Source organism: Curcuma longa, unplaced genomic scaffold (assembly GCF_044706935.1).
Source record: "Curcuma longa cultivar G26 ecotype Majalengka, Jawa Barat unplaced genomic scaffold, ITB_CL_G26_1.1 contig_27397, whole genome shotgun sequence".
NCBI lineage: Eukaryota > Viridiplantae > Streptophyta > Magnoliopsida > Zingiberales > Zingiberaceae > Curcuma > Curcuma longa.
This window is the reverse complement of record NW_027433408.1, coordinates 5,404-25,599: the sequence shown is the minus strand read 5'-3', so window position 1 is coordinate 25,599 and position 20,196 is coordinate 5,404. Positions and strand designations below refer to the sequence as shown.

The 20,196-nt window shown below is 42.4% G+C and overlaps 2 protein-coding genes, 1 long non-coding RNA gene and 1 pseudogene across 4 annotated transcripts; 1 reads left to right on the top strand and 3 right to left on the bottom strand.

The window, feature by feature from the left end:
- Positions 1-5,261: 5,261 nt before the first annotated feature.
- LOC141819029 (uncharacterized) lies at positions 5,262-7,296 on the bottom strand. Of its 2 annotated transcripts, none has more exons than XR_012601027.1 (3): positions 7,165-7,296; positions 6,805-6,942; positions 5,262-5,833 (listed from the first exon to the last, which is right to left on the bottom strand). It is a non-coding gene; the product is annotated as an uncharacterized LOC141819029 (long non-coding RNA). The 2 variants fall into 2 exon arrangements; XR_012601028.1 differs by having other exon boundaries at positions 7,184-7,296.
- An 839-nt stretch (positions 7,297-8,135) lies between these two features.
- On the top strand, positions 8,136-9,954 carry LOC141819028 (protein indeterminate-domain 7-like; annotated as a pseudogene).
- A 1,550-nt stretch (positions 9,955-11,504) lies between these two features.
- Positions 11,505-16,255, bottom strand: LOC141819031 (thioredoxin-like 2, chloroplastic). Its single transcript, XM_074706412.1, has 4 exons — positions 15,928-16,255; positions 13,891-14,073; positions 11,859-12,023; positions 11,505-11,744 (listed from the first exon to the last, which is right to left on the bottom strand). Exons 1-4 carry the CDS (start codon positions 16,087-16,089, stop codon positions 11,607-11,609), a joined length of 648 nt encoding a protein of 215 aa, XP_074562513.1. The 5' UTR covers positions 16,090-16,255; the 3' UTR covers positions 11,505-11,606.
- Positions 16,256-16,598: 343 nt separating this feature from the next.
- LOC141819030 (protein QUIRKY-like) lies at positions 16,599-19,936 on the bottom strand. The gene is given in 2 exon segments (XM_074706411.1): positions 16,599-18,094; positions 18,096-19,936. Coding segments are annotated over 2 exon segments (3,108 nt in total). The 5' UTR covers positions 19,811-19,936; the 3' UTR covers positions 16,599-16,701.
- Positions 19,937-20,196: the final 260 nt, after the last annotated feature.

Below are 20,196 nucleotides of genomic sequence, written 5' to 3'. Positions count from 1 at the left end.
GATGAAATATAGTGCCTTATATGCAGTTACCAATTAGTGGTGTTATTCCGACAATGTGGTTTTCAGGAATTAATTTCCCGAAAGGCAACAAGGAGAAAGGATGAAAAAAAAAATCGTGAGCGGATCGATGATTTCAGATTCGAGGCTGCGGACCGAATCTAACGTCGAGTTGTTTGTTTCCCACATAATGACGTCGGCAAATCGCGTGGGGACCACCCGAGTTCGTTCATTCTCCCATTATTGCAACGGCGACACGTGGGCTTCACATCCCGCTGAATGACGCGGACGCCTCCCATTGGCTCGCGGATCAAGCGGCACGTGGAGACCAGGGACCGCTTGCAGTATTTCGCCATCTCGTGAGAAACGTGTGTTCTCATCCAACGTGAGAAAACAGTGAGATACTTTCACATAAGAACAGATAATTAGATTAGATGAGCGATTAATGTGTTTTTTTTTTCCTTTTCGTTTTTTGAAACAAACAGCTTAATTTGCATAACGGTTATTAATTATTTAATTTAATTTAATTTAATTTTCCATTACAATGAAAACACTATTCCTCCGTTTTCAAAAGTATAAATACAATTTTCTTTCGCCGTTATTTTGCGGGCGTTGAATGATCTATGGATCGGATGTGACGAGTGAAAGCCATCTCAGTTGTTGGAATGTTTCAGAAACGACAATATCCACGAATGGGAAAACAATACAATAGAAATGGCACGACATGTACGTCTCCACTGGATTGTGTAATGATTTTTTTTCAGCAAATGAAAAATAGAACAAAAATAGTTGGCATCATAGAAAAGGCTCCTTGTTTTACATTAAAAAACATATATATCGTATTCTTCAATACTAATAGATACTAAACTGCAAGCCCCACCCCTAAAATTGGTGAGAAGAGGTTGTGTATAATGTATCCTTGATTGATAAATCATTTACTGCATTATGTAATGGGAATTTTTCCCCAGTAAAAAAGGTAACGAGGGATGTACCTATATTTTACAGTTCTAAATATCATTTATACTGTGATATTTAGGTTCACCTCTTTATGAGAGCATACCTTTGATTTGTACTTGCAGTGTTCCCTGCCTCAAGACTTCCATTGCTTCATGTTATTGGTGCTTCATGTTATTGGTTAGGAAGGAGTAGCAGATGATGGGCATGAAGTAATTTGCAGAGGAAGAGGGACCAAACCAGGTACTCAGCTTCATTCACTTAATTAACAGGACCACTCTATAAACAATACAAACAAAAGAATGGTCACAGCCAGAGATGCTTGCTACCTTCCTAAATCTCTTCCATGGGTAAAAATGATAACCGTCATCAGTCAAAATCAGTTTTACTTGTTGTGATACAGATATTGGTTGCGAGAATTTGCCCGGTAAAACGTATGTGTGACTGAAGAAAAGGACAAGTGACAGATAAATTAGAACTAGTGCCGGCTATTTGGTTCCATATTTATGCCATTAGTTCCACTTTTTTTTTTCTTGCATTGCTTGCATTCCTACCTTGGTAGTGTTTGTACTGTTCCATGGAGATCTATCCAGACGGGTTTTGCTTGTGGACCAGTTTCTCTAGTAGAGCCAACAAAGATGTCGCTGTCACCATTGCTATCGCCGTCGTGTGGCTTTCCTGTCGGCATCACCGTGCTCGACCTGACTGCCAGGCCATTCGTTTCATTCATTCTTTCTTTATCCCTATCAAGCTCCACTCCATCCAGCCAGAATTGATCCATCAACCTCCAGCTCCACTGGCAACCTCACAGCAGCATGTCTTGGTCCCCCACTCACCAAACAAATTTTTTTTCACCACAGAGATTGAAAAGGAAATGTAGGATACTGTCTGCAAGAATGTTCAAGATACATGTGGTTACACATCAAGCAATGGAGAATGGAGACAAAAACAAGATCCTACTGTATGCATAGAGAGTATTAGTTAGAAACTATATACGAGTTCAAATCAGAACATAATATAGAGCCCAAATTTACAGTGTCTAAGTAGCACACCTGTGGGGATGCATTCAGTCTCCAACATTTATAATGAAAGTACATGTACAATAGTAATGGTCTACTTCCATTCAATATACCGTGACCGGTTCAGGCAAGATCATTTGAATCTAGTGACCAGAATTAAAGGCAATAACAGATGGCTATTCCCAAAGCTTATTGTAGTGTTTTAATTACAAAAAAAATACTCAATATTAGGGAAGATAGTATTGTTTTAGTTTGGAACTAAACTCAGTTATTTTAATTGCACTGGTAAATGGCCCATGAAAATACGAAATTTACTCAAAAAAAGTTAGTGAAGAACTCAAATTCAGGATGGCAAGAAGAAAGAGGAGCAGAAGGAAAAGTCATCTTGCAATAACATGATTCATTTTTAGGTTTATTATTTATGGAATTGACACTAATCTCATAGACAATATAGGCAATATTAGCACAATCATTGCCAAAGTTGGAGAAGGATAATGATCTGAGTATCTGAAGATTCCTACAAATTACTTCAGATTTCCTACCTAGCAAGCCCAAATATTTAAACCTAAGAACACTCTGTAAAAGACATCACTGCAAGAGTGCATATTAATAAATAGTGATAATCAATAAAATCACAATTAGCAGAAACAAGAGACAAAAGGATGCAATGGCATGAAAATTAGAACTAAACATATTATGCCTTCAGAACTTATACCATCTGTAAATCAAAACGATCTTGTATCGTAGGAATAAATAGCACCATCCAACAAACCAATGACCATTTGCCAATAACACGGGCAAACTGAAATGATACGTTTGCCTATCCAATCTTATACAAAATTCCATCACAAAATATTCTAAGGTATTTGATATAAACCTGCATGTAGGAACCACAACACATTTAATCTGTGTTACTAGACTTCTGATGATTTATACAAAATTGCTAATCCAATATAAAAAAATTACATAAGCTAATTCTTGTTAACATTATCAGTGTACCCATCCCATGCCCAATTATATAAGCAAAATGCAATGATAAGCATGGATATAAATTTAACTACTAGTAGTGTGGATATAAATATAATCTAACGAGTTGTAAGCATGGAGATCAGGAAAACACACTTATCATCCTCAAGATTTTAGACATAACTAGCGTCATTGAGGATTCTGTGAAGCAGATAATTTCTGTATTGACAGATGCCATGTTCACTGAACCAGAGTTTTAGAATAGAAAGTACTTTTCAGCGAGAGAAAAGTAGCATTAATTGTCCTAAATTTATCATGTTATTAACATTTCATGAATCGAGTTGTATGAAACATTGAATTACAATATGATTGCTCAAATGATACCATATTGTTCCCTGCTGCAATAACCATGCAGTTCCAGGCTTGTGTATCACTTTAGCAGCTTTTTCCACCTTCAGCGAGCTAAAAAAAAAAAAAAAAAAAGGGCAGCCCGGTGCACGAAGCTCCCGCCATGCGGGGTCCGGGGAAAGGATCCATTGTACGCAGCCTTACCTTGCCTTTGGCAAGAGGCTGTTTCCAGGATTTGAACCCGTGACCTCTAGGTCACATGGCAGCAACCTTACCGTTGCGCCAAGGCTCCCCTTCCTTCAGCGAGCTAAAAATAAACCTCAAAAAATTCACATTTTCATATACAGGCGGTAATCTTAGAAATGCTGAAGCATTGGCCAACTATTTAACTTCCCTATCTCTCCCTCACCCATTAGTTACCTGGGGTTCCAATTAGGCACTAGTCAACCAAATAGATCACAATGGGAAAACTTGGTATCTTGAGCAGCTAAGTATCTACTCATCCAGAAAGCCTTCCTTTCTTTAGGACACAAGATTCTCATCAATAGTTCTTGTCTCCCATAGTTTTCTGCTCTTCTCAAGTTTCTTGATACCATCTTGGGTAATTAATAAGTTGGACCAGGCTGAAGGTTTCCTTTGGAAGTCATAGGTTTCCATTTCCTTTCATTTGCACATTTAGTTTCATGGGAAATGGTTTATCGTCCAGGGAAGAGAAGGGATTTAGCATTTGGCTCTCCTTTGCAATTGGTGGTGGCTCTTCTTATCTGGCTCTTCCCTATCTTGGGTATGAATGGTTAAGGATATAGATTTTCTTGAACTCCAGAGAAACTAAGAAACCAGAGCCATATATGGTCCTTCTCACAGAAGAGTACCTGGCAAACAGATTTTTGCATGTTGAGCATCATTGAGGAGGAATCTAGATAATAAGAAACTCCTTTCTGCCTTGGGAGTTGACATGGTGGATTTTTATTAGGAACCTTCTCTAGATTTATTCCCTGCATGCTAATAAGTTTGTCAGACTTCAAGATCTCAATTTTCCTGTCTTTCTCTTAGGCCGATGTATGATAGCCCTGTCTCACTCAGTGAGCTCAAAACTTGCATCATGTGGCAACTTCCTCGTCATATCCACTCTCTTCTGAATCTGCACACAAGAGAGGGTCACAGTGAGGTATTCACAGTAGAATTAGGGTCACAGTGAGGTATTCACAGTAGAATTAGCTTATCATATGCTTACTTTTCATGGCATAGCAGATTTATTTGCACCTTCAGTTTGGAACTTCTAGGCTACTTCAAAAGCATACATTTTCATTTGGTTGGGTTTTCATAAGAAGATAAATACCAAGGATTATCTCATCCAAAAACAAATTCCCATCACAAAATACTTGGTCAGCCTTTTGCACTAAACCCACTCAGGTTTGTGATGAAACATCTTACCATCTACTCTTTTCATGCTGTACAGCCACCTTGGGCTGGGTTTTTCATGCTGGATTTATTTCAGTTATCATGGATGGATCCCTTCACTCTGCCAACTCAAGTGGATTTGACTTCTACTGTTCCACGTGTCTTCAAAGTGGTAAACTCCTTTGCACATCCATGGATGTACACTTTGTGGATCAGCCAAATGAAACACATATTCCAAGGAGGCAATATCAATATATTAAATATGTTCCGTTGATTTATGGATCGACATGAATACTGCATTGGCAGTGTGCGTCAATAAACAGCATGAGAACATATAACTGGGACTTCTAAAGCTAAGGCTGAAATCTTGCAACACCAAAGGTTGCTGCAACATCGAAGCTTAAATTGAATAGGATAATACTTTTGGGGCTTTGGCTGCTGTTGCTGCAGTTCCTGTAGCAATGTTCATAGGGAACTTTTCCTTTCCCAGCTGCTGGGTTGTTGTGTTTAAATTACATATGATATGTTTCACAATTTGTTTCAGTAGCCTTATTAAATGATCCAGTAAGTAGTAACTACTAATATGCAACGTGAACACTTTGTTCACTGAAATCATTTTTAAAAGATAAAATAAAAATCATCTAAATGAAAATTCTAGGGATAGAATATACTACAAGTATGAGGTGGACCTACAGAAAGAGAGAAAACTTGCCTATCTCCTGTAGGATGAAGAAGATCAAGGGGCAGCTGAGAAGCATGGGTGAGGATATTGATTGAAGATGCTGATAATTCAGAATCATTACCTGAAGTGGGTGATGTTGGGAGGATTTCTGGAACAGTAAGAGGGAAGGGGTAGAGGACATAGGGGATTTACCAGCAGGAGATTCCTGGTTTAAGCGACCCCAAATCACTATGAGAACGCAGTCATATCTTGTACAGAATCCAATATAAGGTTATAATTCACCAATCTATTGTCTCTGACACACATCCATGGATTTCATTTTTGATTCATGGTTTGACCACCTTGTATCACACTACTGAACTCCTTGTTCAACATGGCATTTTCTTCTTCTTTCTCCCTTAGTGCTGCTTTGGTTTTCAATTCGAAGCCAAAATATCTTAAATTGATTTTGCTCATTGCTTGTGTCCTGCCAACCAAAACCACAATCATTCAGATGGTTGGATCCCACTGGTTGAATGTGAATAAAAAGGAAAATATTGCAACAATCAGTTAAAAAGAAGCAGCAGGGAAAAACAAAGGGAGAGTTACTGTAGCAGCAGAGGAAAAAGAAACTTTTGGGTTGTACAGTTGGGATTCTACCCAATACATAAGATTTGGTCCAAGGAATTGTAGAACTAGAAGAGGATTTTCCACTGTCCATTGATTAAGTTCCAACCAAGTAACAACCTCAACATAAGACTAAGCTCCCTTCGCTTTGGTATAATTGTTACCCCTCTCTTTAAAGATTACTTTTGGTTATTTACTTAGTTGATTTAAATTTTTTTTATTTAATTACTTGTTTTCATATATCATCATATATTATTTAAAAGACCACAAAACACAAAATATGATCACATCACTAGTTTCTTATTTAGTTTGAGTGTCATCCATCAAAAAGTATATTATCATTAGCATCTTATTTTACTAGCCTTTTGACTTGTTTATTATATTTTCCTACTGCATTATATGTATTGCATTGTTTTATCTTATAATCATCATTGCTTGTCAATACTTATATCGGACTGATAAGAGCAAATACAAAACCCCCACCTCCACTTGCGTGAGATATGAGAAAACCTGATATAGGTCTAAGCATGACAACCTTAGTTTTAATGGACGATCAAACCTATAAATTTCTAGATTGGTTAGATGATAATGAAATCCAATTGGACCGATATAACTTGACATCAATTGGACAAACACAATTTGTTATCAACAAACTCGTAGAGTGTCAAAGAAATTTGACAAATTATTCAAAATCGTCATTACATGATAGAAGCAAAACCCATCAAAGTAAACCAAATCTCAACACCAACATTGAATGCATCTAGTTCACTAATAATCAAAGAACTTCTAATAAAAAAATTAAGGAGTTGACTTAAAAGGACCTCTTGATACCTCAACTCTAGGAAGGACTGCATATACCACATTTGCAAGAACTCGAAAGGACCATAGTCCTTGATGATGCAACTTTAGAAGAGCCCTCTACAGCATTTTAGAACAGTCCTTCAATTAGACCTTAGTAGGAGAAAACGCCTGTCCAATCAAAAACCACCTCTTCATCCAATCCTGCTTTTGTACCAATACCGTGAACTTAATTGGATTAAGCCCAATGAATAAAGCATAGCTGAAACTGAACATGAAAAAGAGGAATAACAAGCGGAGTAGCAGTTACTGATCCAGATCCATAGCTGCAACTCTAAACGCAGCTCGGTTACCAGTCGCTGCGGAAGAAGAAACAAATCTGATTAAACTTACCAGATGTCCCGTCACCCACCTTTCTTCTTCTCTTTCCGATCTCGCCGGCGACGAAGGAGCTAATCAGAGAAACAAAACCTAATCCTCTCACTTCTCCCAAGCAACTCCATTCCGCCCCAAGGCCCAGCTCAGAATTTCTCGATCTCCCTTTCCGGCCCAATATTCGTGTCACCGTCACGTCTTAAATATTTAAAAATAAAATTATTGGGCTAATATTTTATTTTAAAATATATTTGGAAGATATTTTCTATTTAACCCACTTCTTTATTTTATTTCACTCGAGAAGCCCCCCCCCCCCCCTCTGCGTTCAACACTTGCTTTAAATAGCAACTGGAGAAGAACAAGGCACAAAAGTCAAGAACTCAATAAGAATGTTTTGGAAAAAATTAAATGTGAGAGAGACTGATTTGCCTGAATTATCCCTGAATGCATTTGGTTTAATCTCGAATCTGACACAATATATCTTCTGTCCACTCCACAATAAGTAGGAAAATCAAAAAACAAAGAACAGAGTGAAAAATCATGTGGGAAAACAAACTCGTATGAGAGGAAAAAGGACTATTGGACAAGGAAAAAGGAAGAAGGCACATGTAAATGTCTGTCCAAGTAAGTTCAATCAATGAGCCCATCATTGCTATCATAGATATCAAAAGTCCACGGCAGCAGCCACGCTCTCCCCCAATTGCCCATCCCAATCATCCTCCAAACACCATCACATTCTTTATACTTTTACTTGCCACAGTAATTGAGTTCGAGTAAAAGGAAAAAAAAAAGGTTCAGTTTAATAAGATCCAACTGAGTTCATTCTGATGTTGTTGTTGGAACCGGCTTTGTGTTTTTATTGGTGCAATTGAAACAAAAGCTAGAAAGTTTGATCCTTAAACTTTTAATAACACCCATATTACTGAGGAACAGTGAAAAGGACGAGTTGCAGGAAACAAAGTAAAGGACAGAAAGTGCAACATCAGACTAGTATTATAGAGTTGAAGGAGTACATTCTTTGTTTGCTCTCTCCTCATCCTCTTCCGTGTCCATCCATTATTTATCTTCCTCGTCAGCTAAATTGATCGCTTCTTTTAGTTTCCCCGAGCTTCTTGATTTATGAGATCGCTGTAGTTGATGCGTACACTGAGTGAGTTTTCGTTCTCGATATCACTTTTGCTTTCTAAATTGTGTTTGGTTTCAGTTCTTTCTCCAACCAAATCGACAAAAACGGAGGAAACTAAGGCCGAGTATAATTAAGCAGCTGAGACAAAAGCAGCTGGAGGAGGGAGGAGAAGATGTCCAATCTCACATCTGCCTCTGGCGAAGCCTGCGTCACATCAAGTCCCCAGTTCTCCTCTTTGGCCTCTCAGTCACCCAAACGAGCTAAGAAAAAGAGGGGACTTCCAGGAAACCCAGGTACCAGCAGTTCGCTGCACAGATTTTGTTACACAATCTTTTTTAGATTTTTTTTCCTCTCAATTTTTTTGCTTTGCTTTGATCGATTCAGACCCAAATGCTGAAGTTATAGCTTTGTCACCCAAGACACTGATGACGACCAACAGGTTCGTGTGTGATGTCTGCAACAAGGGGTTTCAGAGGGATCAGAACCTGCAGCTGCACAGGAGGGGTCATAACCTTCCGTGGAAGCTGAAGCAGAGGGTGAACAAGGACCAGGCCGCGAGGAAGAAGGTATACATCTGCCCTGAGGTGTCATGTGTGCACCATGACCCTTCCAGGGCGCTCGGAGACCTCACCGGCATTAAAAAACACTTCTCCAGAAAGCACGGCGAGAAAAAGTGGAAGTGTGACAAGTGCTCCAAGAAGTATGCCGTGCAGTCAGATTGGAAAGCTCACGGCAAGATCTGTGGAACGAGGGAGTACAGATGTGACTGTGGAACTCTCTTCTCAAGGCAATGATCACAATTAGTGCACTTTTTTTTTCTTCTTCTTCTTTCAACTGACTTCTAATTGATTACTGTAATCGCGCTCGATACTTTTTGCAGGAGGGACAGCTTTATCACCCATAGAGCATTCTGTGATGCTCTAGCTGAAGAAACTACGAGAGCAATTACTACTCCAGTCGCAGATGATCCCCACCAACAGTTGTTCAACTCTCAAGCCATGCCATCTCATGAACTCCCAGAAGCTTCCCAAACTGACATGATCATGAAGCCCCAAGAAGCTGCCAACGTTGCTAGTTCTTCAGAAATGTTCTTACCACAATATCGTCATATGATGCACCAAGTGTCACCTGCTGGCGCAACCAAGAGCCAAATGGAACTCTTCCCCTCAATCAATCAGCATAAAAGTCATCCTCCATTCCCTGCTACGTCTGCTTTTTTGTCAGCCACGGCACTGCTCCAAAAGGCAGCTCAAATGGGTGCAATAATGGGGAGAGCACACCAACATGTTGATCAGATGGCAGGGTTTAGCCGTGGGTTCTCCTCTCGTCAGGGAGCAAATTGGAGTGACAATAATCTGCATGGATTGGGAACTGTATCAGCTGATGCTTTGGATAGTGAACTAGTCCAAAACAGGATTGGGGGCTGTGAAAGAGGGCAGGGATCAGAGGGCAAGAGTAGACGGCAACCAATTGACTCTAGATTTGTTGGGGAAGAGAGCTATATTGCAGTTGGATCCATCCATGAATAATTTCCCTTCCTATGAGGATGCACTACAAGAATCATACTGGAATCAGTAAGCCATGTTGTATCTTCATTTTTTCCCCTCTTTATTAAGTTTATCATTAGATTCTCGACTTTTAATTACTTTGCTGCTTTAAATCATAAACTAAATTAAAGCGATGAGTATGTTGTTAAATTTTGTTCACAGGTGTGATCATAGATATAAATATATTCATTCTTCTTATATTATTCTATCAAGTCATAAGATGACATGATCATATATATGGTTAATTAACATAGTATGATTATATATAGATTTTTCACACATCATGGAGGTCCCATTAGCGTGAAGCAACCGCAGCTATTTATAAAATAAACTTATTTGTTGAGTTGACGTCTGTCAGTCGATACAATAATAGATCAATTTGGACGATATTATAATTCTATGAACTAAAATATACACAGGTGACAGCCTATATATATTAGTTAATTGCAAACTTGGTGAAGGTATTTGTGTGCAGTGCAGTTAGCAGATGGCATGCCAACATCTTTCATATCAGTGGCAGATACAATGTCTCTTTCCGGTGGACCACTCCGACTGTAGCAATTCCATTAGGCTACAACATGCATGCATGCATGCATTGCATTGCATGCGATATTAATTGATAAGCGAGCAAAATAATTGATTGCTCATGTATGTGATGAATAATTGTACTGGTACCGAGTGAAAATGTGAAATAGTTATGTGATTCGAAAGGCTTAATTATGGATGTTAAAAAACAATATATAAATCCCAATTAGTCCCATTGATTATCTCTGGGTGATCGGTCTGGTCCCACGAAAGTTTTCCATCGGCCACCAAAGTAAATCGGAAAGTACACGCAGTGGTCAGCCCATACATCCAGCATCCCATTGATTATGGATGTTAAACATTGACGGCAAGGTGTTAAATTAGCCTTTCATTAATCAATAAGGCCGCAAATACTTAAATTTGGGCGTGTAATTAAATATGTAATCCACAAGAACCATTTGTGGCATGCATATATACGTTTATGAAATTAAGCAGGAACGAGGTTAGAGAACCCCATTGTCATCTTTCATATTTGTATAGATAGATCGACAAGGTTAATTCCTGTTGTGGATGAAAAGCTCTGGTGCTCTGAAAAAGCTATATCTACGATATATCAATTATCATGCTCTTTAGTCTTTACTTTAAGCGATGCAATTACATTTCCAACATGGCTAATAAATGAGAATGAGGCCCATTCATTTGTAATGATACACGTTTGTCGTGCAATAGGCATTGAACAACCATTATTGCAAATATTCAATTATTTAAAAAAAATCAAAATTTATATTTTCTCCCTCGCATATGTTTAAATATAATTGAATATACAAAATTGCCTGTTTATCAGAACTGACTGAGTAAACTGCAACAGTTAAGCAAGCTCTGGGTGCCAAAACGATAAAACAAGAAATAAATAATAATAATAATAATAACAATAAAGTTCAGGGGCCACAATGAAATTAACACTTTAGTAAAGAGATAATCTCAACAGAACATTTTCGCCGCTCAACTTTGGCAAACATAAACAAAGCCATGTTTAATTTATTGGCGATTGATTAAAATTAGAAAGCATGCAACGAGAGCAGAAACATGTTGAGGCTATCGCTAACTAGTAATGATCAGTAAGGACGACGTGAATTATCAAATTTTGTGACTGCAAAGAATGATGCAAATAGCCAGTTTACATTCAGGAATTGAACTTTTATAAATACATTTGAGATTAGATTAAAACGTATGCCTAGGAGAGTGATCTGACTGATGAATGATCATCTTGAAGCAGCTTCAGCAGACTTTTCTTGTGGGGTTGTCGCTTCGTAGAGGTCAACGTCGCCAACGCCTACAGGTGGTCCGATGCTACAACGATCGGTGTTATGCAACGCAATAGCATCCTTGATTTTCTGAAACTGAATTAAAGAAGATGACCATTTAACAACATCCTCATTCCTCAATGCAGCATGCAGGCCATAGAAAACAGTCATTTAAGTGAAGAATATGAGAGAGAGAAAAAAATATCCAACCTTTGCTAAGGAACATGAAAAAGATTCCAACAGCCCATCTGCACCCCGGTAGAAATGAAAATAGGGAAGAACTTTAACATTTAATCTTTTGCACATTGGCTTGTTTTCGTCAAAATTCACCTTGATGAATAGTATCTCTGGATGTTCTACTACTGTTTTGCAGAGCTGAAACATATTTAACAGCAAGGCATTATCATTGAAAGAGATCTTCATAATATTCCACCAAAAAGAGCAGGATGTTATATTTATACAAAATCATTTAAAACTGCCTTTTTCAATTTTAAGAATTTAAAAGTCTATGCACCTTAACATAATAAATGCTAAAAAAAAAGATCATAACTTTCCAAGTGAACTAAAGTTCAGCTAGCTTCTTGGATAAGACCAAAGAATGTCATTTGGCATGTTTATAAGGAATACAAGATGTGAGTACCTATATCTAGTTCTGTCACTCAAATAACAATGGTCTAAGATCAAGGACGATATCAATGAGAACAATGATGGTCTAAGATAATGAAACGATGTAGAGTATAGACACCTCACAAACACTTTGTAAAAGTACACGCTCTGATATTTGATTAGACATACGTTTCACAAAAGTTTCAGAGATACAGCATGGCAGAAGGAGATCAAATAAAAAGAAACAAGGCCCCAATATTTACATGGGGACACACATATCCAACAATTTTTTTAAAGTCATGTATGACCACAACAAGAAATTATTCAGGAAGTCTTGGACCATATAGTGCATATACCAGAAATCCACTGTCGTAGCTTCTCTGAATCAATTTGATCCAATAGTAGATCTGTTGTCACTATGAGTTGGAAAAAAGAATTTCTATTATTGAAGAAAATAAAGTACATTACAATTCAGTAGCGGGCCAAAAGATAAAGCCTCTATTCAAAGTTCTATTCCTCTATCAAAACCCATCTTGGTAGCAGAATTCAAAGCAACAGGAGAAGTCACATTGATCATATGGGGGGTTGGAAGATTTTCAGACTTCCGATGAGAACATACAATCTCCTAAGTTTTTTCCAGCTGTTTATCTCATTCTAATTGTCAATCAGATTTCAGGTTAAAAAATGGTCACCTTCAGAGACGGAGCCACGTATGAGATATTTTTTTAATAAAATATATAAATGAACAAACCGGATCATCGAACACGAAGTGAAGGTGCGGAAATAAAATTGGATTGGGATCGAACAAAATCCATCGGGTAAGCGCGAAATTAAGGAGTATGTTGGTCCAAACCGGAGTTGATTGACTATTACTTGTTTATTTAAGCTTATTTAAATGCCAATAATGGGAAGAACAAGTCACAATAATAATTAAGCTTATTTAATAAAGTAATTGAGCCATTGATTGACTATTACTTGTTTATTTATTTGATTGTTATTTTTTTACTTGTTTAGGTATATAACTTGAACTATTTTAAAATGAAACATCAAACCTCCCAAACTCTAATTCCTGAATCCATCCCCGGCCACCTTGTTTTCTTTGCTAAGAAATTTAGAAACATTATACAATTTGTCATTATCAAAATTGTGGACATCAAAATAAGGCTATATATCTCCAGAGCAATATAATAAAGCACACTTCTGTAAAAATATAAGAGTTCAGGTATTCAAATTTTTTTATTGTAAGGAAGATTCATCAACTAGGATGCAACAAGTGTGAAGTTTGACATAGAACGTAGTTCCAAAGCTTTCCTAGCTGGTGGATAAACCATGGCCATCATAAGTGCATTTTTGCTTCGTTGGGTGCTCCAAAGCACAAGCTACATAGTCTATGATTGTCAAACTAAGCAAACATGCATCTACAAAAAATGCTTCTGTAATGATCAATGGGCTCTTATAAAGAAGTTTAAAGGTGTGCAGGTTTGAATGCAAAGCAACTGAATCAGAGATTGGATTTGCAATCATTTAACAGTCTCAGAGCAGCACAAATATACTTTTGTTATCGAAAGAGTTTGAAGAATCACTCATAGGATGGCAGGGAAATTAATAGATATAGCTAAGAAATGATGCAAAGTACCCTTGGGTATAATGCTCGACAAGAGGCACACCATGTGCCATAAAACTCTACGATCACAAGCTTATCACCAGCTTCACCAAGTGCGTGAATAAACTCTTCTGTGGAATGGATATCAATCATATTAGGCCCTGGTGTTTTTTCCCACCACTTCGGCTTATCATCCTCAGCAACAACCGCATGAACCTGAGATAAACAACCATAACATAATGAAACACAATAGACAAAAAAACATGAACTCTTAAATGTCATGGAAGGTATTGCCTCTTGAAAGATCTGAATTAAGAAATAAGAACAAGCTATGCATACAGATGTTAATAAATGCATACAGATTATTCAAAGAATGAATAAAATTAACCAGTTAAGAGAATAGTGAGAGTCGAGTATAAGCAACTAAGCTGAATCAAGAAGCTTCCACCTACTAATGAAAAATTAGTTTTAGGTGCACTTCCTTCACTCTACCTACTACTCAGGAAATCTTGAGGTGCTAGTACTTTTCTGTTTACCCAATATCAACCACGTTTACTCCCATACTCAAGCATATCGAGTCGTGGACTAATCTCACCGACCAAAAATGCATTGCAAAGCTGCAGTAGTGCATTAAAATGTCATGACCAATAGGCTAAAGTATGCACCAAAAACAAACACACAACTGTATATTGGGTTGATCAGTAACTTATACACCATGCTATGTGGATAGTGGAATTATCATTGAATTAGATAGTGTCATTACTGGTCCAAATAAAACAACTGATCTATTTATTTGTCACAATCACTAGCACAAAATGCCCGCCCATCTTAATTTATAAACCCTTCTTTTTACCCTACAAATCTCAGATGTGGGACAGCATTGGGATGTTTATAGTAACCCAACGTAGACCTAAAGTATTGACATCTGTGTCTAGATCCAAAGTTCTACTTATAATCAAGAGATCCAAATCGACGAGATGTGAGACACAATGTTGGTTATGCTATTAAACAGGCAGCTCTTTTTCAAATGCCTTATCATGATTATGAACATGATTGCTCTAATAGCTATAATGATGATCCACTCAGATGAAAGGACTAAATCCTTAACTTCATTGGCTAAAAATGTGAAGTCCAAGTTAGCATTCTGAACTCATAAACTCTCCTCATTTCATTGGCTAAAAATGCTAAAATCCAAGCTAACAGTGGCTCACCCATTTGAACGTATAGCCTCTCCTCATTATCTTCAACTCTTATTGCATTGACTAAATTTGTTATTCCCACCAAGATCAAAAGTCTAATTCATAACTTTAATAGTGGCCTCACTAGCGTAGAGGCAACCATTTTTGAATACCTTAGAAGGCCTAAATTTAGTGCATTCGATAAATCCAACAGTACACAAAGCAGCGTGGGACAAGTATGGAGAAGAGCATTAGACCCATACGCCACCTGCACCCACCCATCCGACTTCGTTTATGGCGCAGAGATGCAAAGCTCAAAAATTGCCGACACCATTATCATCCATACATCAAACAATTATGCCATGCTGTACAACCTCCAAACTAGTAGTCAGATGACCTGTCTAATGTAATGATATAAAAAATTACCAGAAATTCATCAAAATTTGCTGAAAATCAAGAAGTTTTTTACCCATTGATAAACTCAAACTCACTTAGGCTTTGTTTGCAAGTAGATATAGACTCCTCAGTTTTAATTCCTAGTAGTATGATTCCTTGGTGTCTAGTGTCTTGGAAGGAGTGATTTTTTTCTTCCTTTTTATGAAACTAACATTAGCATTTAATCTCCTTCATGTGAAACTGTCTATAAATAGGGATAGATGCCTCTTTAACTTCGTAGCAACATACAGCTATCTAATTCCACCAACAAAATATCAATCTTGAATACTCTTGCTTTACCGATATGCACAGCCTCTCAAGCAAGGAAATTAATTTACCCTGCTCGGCTGCAGAAATTAGGTCTCAAACAAGAGCTCCTAAAAAACACAAACCGTGTGCCCTATTTTCAAATTTTCATGGGAGAGGAGTTTTAGCTCCAAGGAAAAGTGAATCCTACCTTCAAGCGAGCAAATCGCCCGAGAGGGAAGACGAGAGATGAAGAAGCCGCGTCGACGGGCAGCTTGCGCGGGATCTTTAGCGGAGGCGATAACAGGAGTGGCGGGAGAAGAGGGGCAGGGGAAGAGGCAACGAGGGAGAGGCGGAGTAGCGCATCCACCATCAGGAAAGACTTTTGACGCAGAGGAGGAGCCCGAAGAAGTAACCGCTCTTTTCGCTTTCCCCCAGCTCCACCTCCTCCTCCTCCTCAGACCTTGTCGCCGCCTCCGAGTCGCTTCGGCTGCCGCCTGCTCTCCTGTTCGTCAGCGAGGGGACGCGACAAAAAAACAGATATAGATGACGCGGGGTGTAAAGTTGGGTGGCTGGCGACGACGGTAGAGAAGCGGGTATAAAATAACGGCAGGTGGGCCCAATCGTCGGCGGAAGGCTGTTCCAAGCTTCACCAGCGCCACCAGATTCAATGGAAGCGTGCGGTCGCGCTTCTGCCCGGTGAACTCATAGAACTCACCGATTTATCGGGCCGGACTTAGCACAAGTTACGGGTTCGGATTTCAAAATTTTAACACAAAATATGTTTAATTTTCATTAAAAAATACTATAAAAGGTAATGAGAAATGAAAATGGGAAAAATAAACCTGTTTTCATAAACACCACGACAATTTTGGGTGATTATTTTAGCAATATTAAAAATTTTATTGAGCTTAAAACTTTATGCGCGAAACATAAAAGAAAACAAATTAACCCAAAGCTTCCCCACACAGTGATCGATCAGTAACTACAACAGCCGGTCCGACAAACTGGGCAGCCGCCGGAAAAAGTTCAGGCTCGCCGGCGGCATTGGGTCCCGGAACATGGGGTGGCGGAGGAAGTAGAAGCCAAGCGCCACCGCCACCACCTTGGGCGGCACCACGAAGAGCACCAGCGCGACCACAAGGCAGACAAAGATGAAGAGCCTCGTCGCCCTGGGGTCTCTCCAGCTCACCAGCGCCTGCACCCGCTCGCCCTGCGCCGCGAAGTCCCCCATCACCCTCTGCACTCGCGCCGCCATCGTCCTCAACCGGTCATACCGCGCCCTCACCAACTCCGGCGGCTTCGTGCTGGGCACCGGGTCGAACTCCTCGTCTAATTCGTCAGCCTCCACTATGTCCGCCTGGGAAAGCCGCGTGTCCATCCCTGCCGGCGCCCGCGGCCGGAACCGATGGTACCACACCCCGATCATGAACACGTAGAGCGCCGCCGTGGGAACCACCAGCTCCGGGTACCACACCAGCACCAGGTAGAGCACGTGGACCAGCACCGTGGTGGTGGGGTTCCTCCAGCGTCGGATGTCGTCGATCCACCTCGCGAGCCCGAAGGCCCATGCGATAACTCCCATGATCCGGAACCAATTGGCCTTGCTTCGCCGGATGCTCCACGAGTGGGTGTCCACGTCAAGCATCCATCGCACCACCTCCCGCCCCAGCGGCGGTTCCGACCGCTCCAGCCAGTCAGCCACCATCCTGATCGCCGACACCCGCAGCACCTCCTGATGCACCACGCCGATGGGTTTCAGGTAGTGCATTCGTGGGAGCATCGGCTGCACGTACATGGCGCAAGTGTCCGGAAGCAGCGCCGTGCACGCGAAGCGGACGGCCAGCTGCACCTCGCCCATCTTCTTGACGCCGGAGCGCAGCAATTGCAGCAGCGGGTACGAGGTGGTGTACACCCGGTTGCTTTCCAGGGTGGAGATCCGGATCCGGACCTTGCCGATGCGGAAGTCCTGACGCTCGCTCGTCGGATCGAACATCCGCCAGTTGTCGAACATTCCGACGGTGAGCACGGTGCAGGGGTCGTACACCTGCCACGTGTACTGTTCGTTCCACCTGGGGTCGAAGCTATCGACGACGGTCCGCGTCCGTACCCATTTCTTGCCGTACTTAGCAACGCAGTAGGCGTCGGTGGAGCCCTTGCCAGCGCCGCCACCGCCGGCGGCCTTTGTCTTCATCGGAAGCAGACCACGAGCTCCTAAAATGCCCAATTCCAGCACGCCCACCGGTGGCTTCCAGAGCTGCTTCGCAGTCGGCCGGAAGTCACTGCACACGTGTGCTGCTTCGTCCAGCACGTGATACCCGCCCTCCAGGCAAAGCCGGAGGTTGACGCGGCCGCAATAGCCACCACCAGTCGGCCCTTCCTCCTCCTCCTCCTCCTCCTCCTCCCTCCCCTTCAGTTGCCGCCTCGAGGTTCAACCACTGAGACGCGACCCCCTGCCGCTCGTCTAACCTCTGCTCCACTGAGGCCACCTGTACTACCGCGTATCCGAGTAGCGCCGCCTCCTTGGTCGTTCGATCTTCAACCTGCACGAGCATCTCCTGATTTGTGAGGGGTTCGGACACGACAAACATGAGATCCTCCATCCATGAGAAGGAACAAGAGCTGCGATTGACCGAATTGGGCCGCCGCGTCCTCGCCGACTGAAATCCCAACTGAATCTTGACTCGAACATCGTGCACCGCCGCCGGAGCCGCAAGACGCAGGTCCTGGACCTGGATGATGGAGGCTCGGAGGTACCACATCTTAGGCGACTGGTACACCTTTGATCGGGTGTAGACGTAGCTCACATACGGTTCGTCCGAGCTCCACGCCTCCGGGAACGACTCGTCCGCCTGGGTCCCGATCCACACCGCCACCATGATGTCCCCTGTCACAGGTGCGTCATCGCCGCCGCCGCCCTCGAGGCGATACCACCGGGGAGCGAGCGGACCGTCCGGCGGTTCTCGGAGGGGGACGTCCGTCAGGTCGAAGCACACACCGCCCATGAAAGCTTCGGGTGGTCCGCTGTCCCACACGGAGATCTCTAGCCTTGAATCTGGCCTGCTATGGCTGTGAGCGAATACTTGGTTCCACTCCACGTTTCCGCTGCCTCCGCCGCTGTCTCTCCCCGGCAAGGTACGGCTGGCATGTGGTCCTGCACGGATCCTCACATGCGGTGGGCTCTCGCTCGGGCGAAGGCCCCTTGCCTTCACCACGCGGACGAAAAGGTAGTGCATCGGCTCAACCAAGTCGTAGGCCGCCGGCGGTGCTCGGTCGACGGACTCGCTGCAAGAAACGAAGCGGCCCGATAGCACTCTAGGGCCGCACTCGCCGCTGACGATCCTCTTCGACGAAATCTGTCCAGGCCTTTCCATGGTCGCTGAAGTTTGCATCTTTCGCACCTCCGGCGGATACGCCTCCACCGATGTCGGCTCCGGGGACGGCGGCGCCACGGTTTCAGCGTGCATGTTCACGGAAGGGGGCGGAGATTCCTCCACCACCACGACGGAGACCAGTGGCGGGGACTGCGTCTCAACAGCGGTCTCCGTGGGAGCAGGGCCATCCGGCAGCAGGTCTTTGGGCTCCTCCGGGTTGGGAGGCGCCGCGGAAGCGGGCTGATTGGGATCCGCCCCTTCGGGCTTGGTCTCCTCCGGAGGGAGCGGTTCGTCGTAGTAGTAAATCTTGAGGCCAATCTCGCCGTGGATCCAGCTGAGGAGGTTCCGGCGCTCGAGTGGGAAGTAGATCAATCCCTCGTCACCGCGGCGAGCGAACTGGGAGCCACAGATGCGCACTCGGCCCAGGAAGTGGTTCTTGCGCGACCCGCTTGGGTTGCCCACCCTCTTGTCGTTGTAGACCTCGACGTCCAGCTCCTGGTCCGCCATGGTGGCCGGGTCGGCCACCACGAACTCGAGCCGTTCATGCCACTGCGGATTGAGGTCGCGGGCCACCGTGTGCGTCCGCTTCCGCTGCCCGTCGAACTCCACAACCACGTAGGGGCTCGAGGTGCCGTGGCCATCCTTGGGAACGAGGTCGCGCGCGTCGACGACTTCTACGGCGAGCTTGCGGACAGTGGCGGCGGCCGGCGGGCTCGTCATGCTCTCATGGCAGAGATAAGATGATTCAATCTTCGGATTGTGAGAAGAAGAGTCGGCCGACGCGTCGATTGCTCTCTTTCTCTTTGGAAACGCTTTTGCTTTAGTGGGTGGAAGCTGGTGACGCCGATGGATTCTTCTTCACGATGGCTTGACGTTTACGCAGGGCATGACCACGCCTTCGAGTCCTGATGGATTCGATTCTTCCCTTGCCGGCCGCTCTGCTTTGTCTTCGCGCGCTTTCCCGAATCCAATTCGCGCTTTACGAAAAGGTAGTTGGCTTGGAACTAACGGAATTTCTACATCCGAGTGTCAAATTAACCGCAGTTCATCCTTTTGATAACTGTTCATTGTGATCATCTTGTGGATTAATAGAGATAGCAGAGAAT